At 41.0% G+C, this 12,113-nt stretch overlaps 1 protein-coding gene across 1 annotated transcript in view; it reads right to left on the reverse strand.

Moving 5' to 3' along the window:
* NOTCH2 (notch receptor 2) overlaps window positions 1-12,113 on the reverse strand; it is a 177,826-nt gene that overhangs the window by 32,531 nt on the left and 133,182 nt on the right. Inside the window, exons 13-15 of the mRNA XM_060028014.1 lie at window positions 11,557-11,749; window positions 10,056-10,201; window positions 8,372-8,485 (exon numbers count right to left, since the gene is read on the reverse strand). Coding sequence (XP_059883997.1) covers window positions 8,372-8,485; window positions 10,056-10,201; window positions 11,557-11,749 — 453 coding nt within the window. The remainder of the gene's footprint in view (window positions 1-8,371; window positions 8,486-10,055; window positions 10,202-11,556; window positions 11,750-12,113) is intronic.

Genomic DNA, 12,113 nt, shown 5'->3' on the forward strand with positions numbered 1-12,113 from the left:
GTCCGTGCCACAGTCCTGTGCCACCCAGCCTGAGACGGGTGCCTGCAGGTGCACACGGGGGCTGGGTGCCAGACGTGGGGTTTGGAGAGCAGACCTGGGGAGGGGACTGCTGTTGGCTGTGAGGAGACAGCCTGAAGGGACGGGAGTGAGGAGCTCTGCAACCAGGAATGCTTGTGGAGGAAGCCTGGACCGCCACAGAAGTGAAGCGCCCCGTGTAAAGGGCAGGGTCGCCATTGTGCAGCCTCTCTCCTCGTGAGGCAGGCCCTGCCTCCACGGGCACGAGGGAGGGCTCCGGCTGGAGGCCGTTTGTGCCCCCCCTTCCATCGCTTCCTCTGCCTCCATCCCCCCCACCCCAGCCTGGACAGCACGCTGGCCCCCGTCGCCACCTGGGCTCCTTCCAGCCTGACGAGCTCGTGTGCTCCGGCCACCTCTGGAGCAGACTCCGGTGAGAGGAACACACACAGAGGTGGGGCTGAAACCACAGCTGAGCCCCAGGGCCCGTGTGACTAAGGAAGAAGACCTTAAGCCTCTCCTCACAGCTACACGAACCCAGAGTTACACCTCCTCTGATGGCTTCCTAAATTCAGCGCCTGCGAGACATCCCAAAGGACAAGTGCTCTTGCAGCTGGGACGGGTCTGGCTTTAGCAGCTGTAGGCTCTGTGGGCACATACACAGAGGCTGGGCCAGGTCAGAATCTGAGCTGCCACCACAGCTCCCACAGCGGGTCCAGGTTCATTACTACTGCAGTCCCGGGACCTGACTTCAGTGGATCTGCGCCAGTGGCCTGGTGAAAACAATGCCCGAGAGTCACCAGGGCCAACTGCCAGCATACCCACAGTTACAGTGGGACCAAGAGCAGTGCCAACAACAGTGTACTTTGTGAGCCTGCACAATGGGCAAAAGGGGACACAATAGAGCACATTCACGGGTGAACAGCTCCAAAGGAGGAAAACTCAGTGACTCCTCTCCCAGTGGGAGCACTCCAATCCCACCTTCCTTGCACTGCAGATCAGAAACACAGTTAATAAACAGATCTAGGGGCCTCTACTCCAACAACTAGGGATCAGGCCCTGCCCCTGACAGGACAGTGACAACCACAGAGCAAAAAGGAGGCCCTGTTCAATATCCAGGACCAGGCTCTGGTCACCACAACACCAATCAAACTCCCTATCAAGGGGATAATGGTACAAGCCTCTGGACCAACCTCACCCACCAGGGGGCAGACACAAGAAGCAAGAGGAACTACAATCCTGCAGCCTGTGGAAAGGAGAACATAAACACAGTAAGAGTGACAAAATGAGAAGTAAAAGAAATATATTGCAGACGAAGGAGCGAGATAGAAACCTATAAGAACAACTAAATGAAGAGGAGATAGGCAATCTGCCTGAAAAAGAATTCAGAGTAATAATAGTAAAGATGATCCAAGATCTCGGAAAAAGAATGGAGGCACGGCTCGAGAAGATATAGGAAATGTTTAACAAAGACCTAGAAGAACTAAAAAACAAACAAACAGAGATGAACAATACAGTAACTGAAATTAAAAATACACTAGAAGGAATCAATGGCAGAATGACTGAGGCAGAAGAACAGATAAGTGACCTGGAAGACAGAATGGTAGAAATCTCTGTGGTGGAACAGAATAAAGAAAAAATAATGAAAAGAAATGCAGACCATCTCAGAAACCTCTGGGATAACATCAAATGCACCAACATTCGAATTATAGGAGTCCCAGAAAAAAAAGAGAAAGGGCCTGAGAAAATATTTGAAGAGATTACAGTCAAAAACTTCCCTAACATGGGAAAGGAAATAGTCACCCAAGTCCAGGAAGTACAGAGAGTCCCATACAGGATAAACCCAAGGAGGAACATGCCCAGACACACAATAATCAAACTAACAAAAATTAAATACAAAGAAAAAATATTAAAAGCAACAAGGGAAAAGCAAGAAGTAACATACAAGGGAATCCCCCATAAGGTAATCAGCTGATTTTTCAGCAGAAGTTCTGCAGGCCAGAAGGGAGTGGCATGATATATTTTAAGTGATGAAAGGAAAAAACCTACAACCAAGAATACTCTACCCAGCAAAGCTCTCATTCAGAGTTGATGGAGAAATCAAAAGCTTTACAGAGAAGTAAAAGCTTTACAGAGAAGCAAAAGCTAAGAGAATTCAGCACCACCAAACCAGCTGTACAACAAATGCTAAAGGAACTTCTCTAGGCGGGAAACACAAGAGAAAAGAACAAAAGAGGAAAGGAAGAAAAAAGGATCTACAAAAACAAACCCAAAACAATTAAGAAAATGCCAATAGGCACACACGTATCAATACTTACCTTAAATATAAATGGATTAAATGTTTCAACCAAAAGACACAGACTGGCCAAATGGATACAAAAATAAGATCCATATATATGCTGCCTACAAGAGACCCACTTCAGACCTAGGTACACATACAGACTGAAAGTGAGGGGATGGAGAAAGATATTCCACGCAAATGGAAATCAAAAGAAAGCTGGAGTAGCAATACTCATATCAGACAAAATAGACTTTAAAATAAATACTGTTACAAGAGACAAGGAAGGGCACTACATAATGATCAAGGGATCAGTGCAAGAAAAAGATACAACAATTGTAAATATATATGCACCCAACATAGGAGCACCTCAATATACAAGGCAAATGCTAACAATCATAAAAGGGGAAATTGACAGTTAACACAGTAATAGTGGGGGACTTTAACACCTCACTTACACAAATGGACAGATCATCCAGACAGAAAATTAATAAGAAACATAAGCCTTAAATGACACATTAGACTTAGATAGACTTAATTGACACTTATAGCACATTCCATCCGAAAGCAGCAGAATACACTTTCTTCTCAAGTGCACATGGAACATTCTCCAGGATAGATCACATCTTGGGTCACAAATCAAGCCTCGGTAAATTTAAGAAAACTGAAATCATATCAAGCATTTTTTTTACCACAACGTTATGAGATTAGAAATCAATTACAGGAAAAAAACCTGTAAAAAACACAAACACATGGAGGCTAAACAATATGTTACTAAATAACCAAGAGATCACTGAAGAAATCAAAGAGAAAATCAAAAAATACCTAGAGACCACGAAAACACGATCATCTAAAACCTATGGGATGCAGCAAAAGCAGTTCTAAGAGGGAATTTTATAGCAATACAATCCTACCTCAGGAAACAAGAAAAGTCTCAAATAAACAAACTAATACACCTAAAGCAACTAGAGAAAGAAGAACAAACAAAACCCAAAGTTAGTAGAAGGAAAGAAATCATATAGATCAGAGCAGAAATAAATGAAATAGAGACAAAGAAAACAATAGCAAAGATCAATGAAACTAAAAGCTCGTTCTTTGAGAAGATAAACAAAATTGATAAACCTTTAGCCAGACTCCTCAAGAAAAAGAGGGAGAGGACTCAAATCAATAAAATTGACATGAAAAAGAAGTTACAATGAACACCACAGAAATACAAAGGATCATAAGAGACTACTACAAGCAGCTGTATGCCAATAAAACGGACAACCTGGAAGAAGTGGACAAATTCTTAGAAAGGTACAATCTCTCAAGACTGAACCAGGAAGAAATAGAGACTATGAACAGACCAATCACAAGTACTGAAATCGAAACTGGGATTAAAATTCTTCCAACAAACGGAAGTCCAGGACCAGATGGCTTCACAGGCAAATTCTATCAAACATTTAGAGAAGAGTTAACACCTGCCCTTCTGAAACTCTTCCAAAAAATTGCAGAGGGTGGAACACTCCCAAGCACATTCTACGAGGCCACCAACCCCCTGATACCAAACACAGGCAAAGATATCACAAAAAAAGAAAATTACAGGCCAATATCACTGATGAACATAGATGTAAAAATCCTCAACAAAATACTAGCAAACCAAATTCAAAAACACATTAAAAGGCTCATACACCATGATCAGGTGGGATATATTCCAGGGATGCAAGGATTTTTCAGGATCCGCAAATCAATCAATGTGATACACCACATCAACAAATTGAAGAATAAAAACCGTATGATCATCTCAATAGATACACAAAACCTTTTGACAAAATTCAACACCCATGTAAGATAAGAACTCTCCAGAAAGTGGGCATACAGCGAACCCACCTCAACATAATAAAAGCTATATATGACAAACCCACAGAAAACATCATTTCAATGGTGAAAACCTGAAAGCATTTCCTCTAAGATCAGGAAAAAGAAAAGGATGTCAACTCTCACCACTATTATTCAACATGGTTTTGGAAGTCCTAGCCATGGCAATCAGAGAAGAAAAAGAAATTAAAGGAATCCAAATTGGAAAAGAAGAAGTAAAACTGTCACTGTTTGCAGATGACATGATACTATACAGAGAAAACCCTAAAAACGCTACTGAAAACTACTAGAGCTCATCAATGGATTTGGTAAAGTTGCAGGACACAAAATTAATACACAGAAATCTCTTGCATTTCTATACACTAACAACGAAAGATCAGAAAGAGAAATCGAGGAAACAGTCTCATTTACCATCACATCGAAAAGAATAAAATACCTAGGAATAAACCTACCTAAGGAGGCAAAAGATCTGTACTCAGAAAACTATAAGACACTGAGGAAAGAAATCAAAGATGACACAAACAGATGGAAAGGTGATACCATGTTCTTGGATTGGAAGAATCAATATTGTGAAAATGACTATACTACCCAAAACAATCTACAAAATCAATGAAATACTATCAAATTACCAATGGCATTTTTCACAGAATTAGAACAGAAAAGTTTACAATTTGTATGGAAACACAAGAGACCCTAAAAAGCCAAAGAAATCTTGAAAAAGAAAAACAGAGCTGGAGAAATCAGGCTCCCTGACTTCAGACTATACTACAAAGCTACAGTAATCAAGACAGTATGGCACTGGCACAAAAACAGAAATATAGATCAATGGAACAGGATAGAAAGCCCAGAGACAAACCCACGCACCTATGGTCACCTAATCTATGACAAAGGAGGCAAGAATATACAACGGAGAAAAAGACAGTCTCTGCAATAAGTGGTACTGGGAAAACTGGACAGCTACATGTAAATGAGTGAAATCAGAACACTCTCTAATACCATACACAAAAATAAACTCTAAATGGGTTAAAGACCTAAATGTAAGGCTGGATACTATAAAACTCTTAGAGGAAAACATGGGCAAAATGCTCTTTGACATATATCACAGCAAGATCTTTTTCAATCAACGTCCTAGAGTAATGGAAATAAAAACAAAAATAAACAAATGGGACCTAATGAAACTTAAAAGCTTTTGCACAGCAAAAGAAACCATAAACAAGATAAAAAAACAACCCTCAGAATGGGAGAGAATATTTGCAAATGAAGCAACTGACAAGGGATTAACCTCCAAAATATACAAATAGCTCATGCAGCTCAATTAAAAGAAAACCAAAAACAATCCAATCAAAAAATGGGCTGAAGATCTAAATAGACATTTCTCCAAAGAAGACATACAGATGGCTAAAAAAAGCACGTGAAAAGATGCACAGCATCACTAATTATTAGAGAAATGCAAGTCAAAACTACAATGAGATATCACCTCACACCCGTCAGAAGGGCCATCATCAAAAACTCGACAAACAATAAATGCTAGAGGGGGTGTGGAGAAAAGGGAACCCTCCTGCACTGCTGGTGGGAATGTGAATTGGTACAGCCACTATGGAGAACAGTACGGAGGTTCCTTAAAAAACTACAAATAGAACTACCATATGATCCAGCAATCCCACTCCTGGGCATATATCTGAAGAAAATAAATACACTAATTCAAAAAGTTACATGCACCTCAATGTTCAAAGCAGCCTTATTTATAATAGCCAAGATATGGAAGCAACCGAGGTATCCATCAATAGATGAATGGATAAAGAAGATGTGATATGTGATACACACACACACACACACACACACACACACACAGAGGAATATTACTCAGCCATAAAAAAAGAATTAAATTCTACCATTTGCAACAACATGGATGGATTTAGAAGATATTATGCTTAGTGAAATGAGTCAGACAGAGAAAGACAAATACTGTATGTTATCACTTATATGTGGAATCTAAAAAACAAGACAAACAAATGAATATAACAAAATCGAAACAGACTCACAGATATAGAGAACAAACTAATGGTTACTAGTGGGGAGAGGGAAGGGGAGTAGGGCAAGATAGGGGTAGGGGATTAAGAGATACATACTACTACATATAAAATAGATAAGCTACATATATATAAGGTACAGCACAAGGAATATAGCCATTATTTTGCAGTAACTTTAAATGGAGTATAATCTTTAAATATACTGAATCACTATAGTGTACACCTGAAATGAATATAATGTAAATCAATTATACTTCAACAAAATAAAGTCAAATTACAACTAACTCAATTTAAAATTTTATCCTAAAATTTTGTATTCAGAAAGAAAACAATATTACCACAAATTTTCATCAATATCCCTAACAAGTTTTTAATGTGTCTGGTCAGAATAATGGCTCACAAGAAAAGGCAACGTTTCCTAGTTCCCTTCATGCTGGCCAAATTCAATGACACTTAAAACACTTAGTGACAACTCAGCACTGAAATTTTAATCTGCATAGATTTCCAGTCTCATATAATTTCTCAAAATTCACAAGTAGTAAATTCTTTTAATAAGATCCTAATACACAGAAAAACCAACAGCCAGCATTTAGTCAAATATTCTTATAGTATCTGAATAGCAAGAAGACAAATATTTTCAAGATGACCTGTGCACCTTAGTCATATTCAGGTAAGTCTCTAATGTGCCTGAACATAGTGACACCTGCTTGTATCTCCCTACAGCCATCAATTCTCAGTCTTTATGGCTGTGAGTGAGATCATCTGCTCAGTACCAACAAATGTGATCAGCACTATCACTGTGAAATGGCGTTATTTAGACTGTCTGTCTGTGGGCTTCCCTGGTGGCACAGCGGTTGAGAGTCCGCCTGCCGATGCAGGGGACACGGGTTCATGCCCCGGTCTGGGAAGATCCCACATACCGTGGAGCAGCTGGGCCCGTGAGCCATGGCCGCTGAGCCTGCGTGTCCGGAGCCTGTGCTCCGTAACGGGAGAGGCCACAACACTGAGAGGCCTGCGTACCGCAAAAAAAAAAAAAAAAAAAAAAAAAAAAAAAATAGACTGTCCGTCTGGGGATAGCTAGGGATCTCCGATAACTGATTTTATCAGTCAGGCTGGCTAAATGCACTTTCCCTGCATGAATGTTTCTTCTAAAGAGGTGACAAAGATAACAATGTAGTATCAAGTCTTTCAGGTAACAGAGGCATGCTTCTGGCCACTCTGCCACTCCAAACAGCCTAGAGTCACTAGCAACAGCTATAATGAACAGCCTATGGTTCCAGGGGAGTAAGAACTCAGCCATGCTCCTGCCTGCATGCTAGGCACTGGAGAAACATGCAAAGTCACTGTTCATGTTTCTGTTTTGTTCCCCACAGATGAAGAAAATGGCTGACGAAGAGGTAAACGAGCTACACAAATACAACCAATCACAAGATGGCAGTAATGAGGCAGGAGACTACAAAGAAACGTCCAGGCACACTCCTGTAACACCACCCGAAACAAAGAACACCTGATGTGCAATGAAGTCACACCCACGTCTTGCGTGTGTGTGATCGCCATCCCAGGGGTCGTACCTCTCTGAATAAGATGCAGTGGCAATGAACGTGAGGAGAAGAATGACAAGAGGACAAGCTTTGGATTCAGAGAGACTTAGGGACAAATCCTAGATCTACCACTTACCTATGTGACCTTCAGCAAGCAAGCTCTCTTTGCCTCAGCTTCCACATGTATAAAATAGTGATAGGAACTTCTAAATACTTTGTAGAATTATTGTGAGCACTAGATCAAATCATCCCAAGTATGTCAAGTGTCCGGCACATAGCAAATGACCGATAAGTGGTAGTTGTTGTGTTAGCAAAACTCAGACTAAGAGCACAGGCCATAGAGACTCTGGGTCCATTCAAATAATGACTAAACCATCAGCTATGTGTCAATTCCAGCCATATATAATTTTTTAAAATTTTCAAACCCTAAAAAATAAAGGCAGCAAATGAGTTTCCCCACCACGTGCATCTAGAGAGGCCACAGTGTTTTCTCAGAGCTGAAGACCCAGTCAGTGAGGGCAGGAAGGGTGAGGAGGGAATGATTCCTCAGAGCGGCATCAATGCCCCACAGATCCCATCTCTGAGACTCAGAGGTTTGGAATGACAAGGCAAGACCAAGCAACCCTTCGGGTCCTTGCACTTGCAGGACTCACCTGTATATGGTAGCACACAGTGGCAGGTATAACCACTTATATCATCAAAGCAGGTTCCTTGGTTCAGACACGGATTCGAAGCACATTCATCAATATTCACCAGACAGTTATAGCCTGTAGACAGAAAAGGGGAAAAACCAAAGACAGTGAAACTTCGTTAGCCTCCTCATTACCTCATTTACTAAGCAATCCTCTCAGTGGTAAACGTTAAACACCTCAGAAACTGCATTAACTTCTTCAGGCCACTGGAACACCTGTTCATTCATTTCAGTGTCAAGTCCCTGACACAGTCAGTAAAAAGTGCTTAATCCATCAAAAAATGAATGGAAGAACAGTATATTCTAATAGCTTGAAAGTCTAATGCACCTCCAAACGTAAGTAATTTCTCCATTATGGATCATGAAGTTCATTAGGGTGAAGACCTACTGCTATATCTAAATAGAAGCTCTTTCTATACAGAGTATCTGGTCAGGGCTTAAAAACAGCCCGTAAGTTATCAAGGGATAAAATATTCGAATACTTAGTCAAAGCCTGTGATTTATGCCCACTCTTTCAAATGCACAGTCTCTACCATCGATGTGGTAGGGCTTCCGGAAGTCACAAAGCTGTTTCCCCTGATCCAAGACACGAAATCTACTCCCACTATGAAAAAGAGAAAAGGAAGGAAGCATCCATGGGGACAGGACTGTACTAAATGCCACACGCCTTTGTCCCTTCAGTAGGGCCTGACACAGAGCCTTAAGACTGAGGAACTACAGCACTGTACAAAAGAAAATGATGGTCTAGGAGTACAGAGGTCTGGGTTCAAACTGTACTCTGCTACTCGACAGCCGTACAACTCTGGACTTTACGTTTTGATTTTTATTTTGTTGATCAGCGAGTCTCAATGAGACAAAGAAATAAACGTGTTCTTAAATCTATAAGTTTCTTTGCAGATGTAATATATCTGAATGTCAGAAAATTACTGACTAAAATGGGGTCTCAGAAAATTTTCAAGTAATCCAAGTGACACGGAAACATACTGATGTATTAGAGTAGCCTGGCACAATTCTGAGTGGTGAAATCAGTGACTACATGGATAGCGAAGTACAAATGTGAATGATTTACCCACAGGGTTCTCTCTCTTGAGTATCTAAGACAAAAGCAACGGGAGAAATACAACAGAGACAACTCAAAACGTGATTTTACACAATACCCACTATTATGCATTTTTCCAGAAGGCCATAGGTGACTAGGTATCATCTAAGAATATCTTAATGTGTAAGAGAATTTGTTGGAAAGGTTTTAAATACATGGATTCTTCCATGATATTATTGCTACAATTACAGTAAAACAAAATTTTCATTCTACTACCAATATCTCTTGCGAATTAACATAGAATCAAGCCTACACTGGAGCTTACAATTAGAACACCTGTCCAAAGTTGTGTAAGTGGAGTTCTAGTTGCTCACCTTAAATGGTACTGTTTCAATAACTCACCTCTCTGCTAGTCTGAAAATAGAATCCATGTATAAATCTATCTATGTTTTTATTCCCCAACTGCCCTATAAATATTAAGTACTCAAATTATATTTGCTGTATGAGTGAGAAGGAAAAAAGGGAAAGGAAGAAGTGAGTCAAGCCATATGCACCAACAGAAAGGCAGAGAGAGAAGGGAGATAAAAATAGGCACTTTCGCTTTCACCTTTAAAGCCCTTCTTGCAAGTGCACCTGTATCCATTCACCAGATTGTCACAAGTTCCTCCGTTCTGGCATGGATTAGAAAGACATTCATTTCTGTCCACTTCACAGTTGATGCCAACCCAGCCTGCATCACAGAGGCACTTGTATCTGAAAGAAGACAGAGTTATTTACTGTTGGGGGATGAATGTACAATTGAGTCATAGTTGAAATACACCATTCTGAAAAACTGAAGGACCAAGGAACTCTTGGGTAAGCTAATCTCATTTCTGATCCTCTATGGACCTATACTTGGGTCACCATGTGAATCATGTGGGCCCATCTGGAGTATTCAGTAAACACACCTTCCTGGCCCACAAAGATGCTAGAGAAACTAAGTAAGTATAGTGAGTTTTCATATGTAAACAGTGGTTGGTACAACAAATCAGGACAATCTGAAAGACACGTTAACACAGATAAATCTGCAGTTTCTTTTCTTCTATATAAACTAAAAGTAACGCAAGCCTTAGGATCACTTGTTTCTGGTATAAAACAGACACCCAGGAAGTAGTGTAGTTATCAGAGACACTAAGCCACTCTGAAGAGCTCCTGGGATGTCTGACTTCTGAGACATGCTTTGCTCTGACCTGAATCCCTGCCCCCAGAAAGCACTGAGGGTACTGAGCAGGAAAAGGAACAAAAATGAAGGTATTTGAAATATATGCACATTGTTCACAATCTGAACATCATTAGCACTTAGAATGTGGTATCAGGAGATAACAGCCTCCTAGTCTGGAGATCCTTTAAAAAAAAGTAGGTGGGTTGGGATTCTTTGCAGGCTGCTATACTCTGAAACAGGAATACTGAGTTAATTCATCTTGGAAATAACTTGATTTCCTATTTACCTCTTAATACACTCTTCGTTCTTTCACCTGTCGTAAGCATGGCAAATGGTAATGCCCAGAGTCCTGTCCTCTGGCAAGCACAGCAAGAGTACACGACTATCTCATGGAACCTAACATCACACTTTGTGATTCTAGAAAATTACTTACCAACACATTACACAACTCTCAGGGGCTTGCAAATTGTGAACATTTCATCAGGGCCATGTCTAAAGTTAGCTGAGACTAGATCTACTTCAGTGGCACCCACTGGTACCATGATAGAACAGAGTTGGGCTTTTTTTTTAAGCAGGGGGGAAAATCAAATAGAACATCCCTCAGAACTCAATCTTGCAATGAGTACTAAAAGTGCAATTGCCAAAGACTCATAAAATTACCCTGGATTCCTCCCATGTGCTGACTACCCACATGAGGAAAGAGACATTCCTCCTTATTTTCCACCTACTCAGTCACAGAAGGTAGAGAAGAAGTGGCGATTTGGTAGACTATGCCGCAGACTACCGAAATCTTCAGCGAGGTCTCAGCTCAAGTCCTGACTGACTTCTACAGGGTATGGCCAATACTAAAACTCAACTGGCTTGACACAAGTCAATAAGAAACTATTAATACATGACAGCTACTCACCCACTGAGGCCCCCAGTACAGTTTCCGTGGACACAAGGATTGCTCAGGCACTCGTTCACCTGTGAGTAGCAGCTGGGATGATGGGGCCCCTCAGGGCATATACAGCGGAAACCGTTCACATCGTTGATACATGTCGCACCCTTGCGACAGGGATTGGAGGCACACTCATCAATGTCAATGTTACATCTCTGCCCTGTAGAGAAGGGAGACAGTTTTTGTCAAATACAAAATGCTTAGGGAATAGACACAGAACTATGAGATCTATTGTGTTGATACCTTCATCTTCATAGGCTATAAGATGCCTTGGGCACCGCATGTCAAGACTTAAGGAATAAGACATCCAACGGCCCTTAGTGCCATGCAAGGAAGGGGCAAAGGGCACTGTGCTTTGATAATAAAGTTAACAAAATGCTGGAACAGTGTTGTAGTGTTTTGACATGTATTTCTTCACTCCATCTTAGAGATGGGGAAACTTTACAAGGATTCAAAAAGAGAACATCAAATGTTACCAAAGCTGGCTGCTCTTCTTGTTGCTGTTTGGAGTACTCTCCAAGAAG

This window comes from Delphinus delphis, chromosome 1 (genome assembly GCF_949987515.2).
Source record: "Delphinus delphis chromosome 1, mDelDel1.2, whole genome shotgun sequence".
Classification (NCBI taxonomy): Eukaryota; Metazoa; Chordata; class Mammalia; order Artiodactyla; family Delphinidae; genus Delphinus; species Delphinus delphis.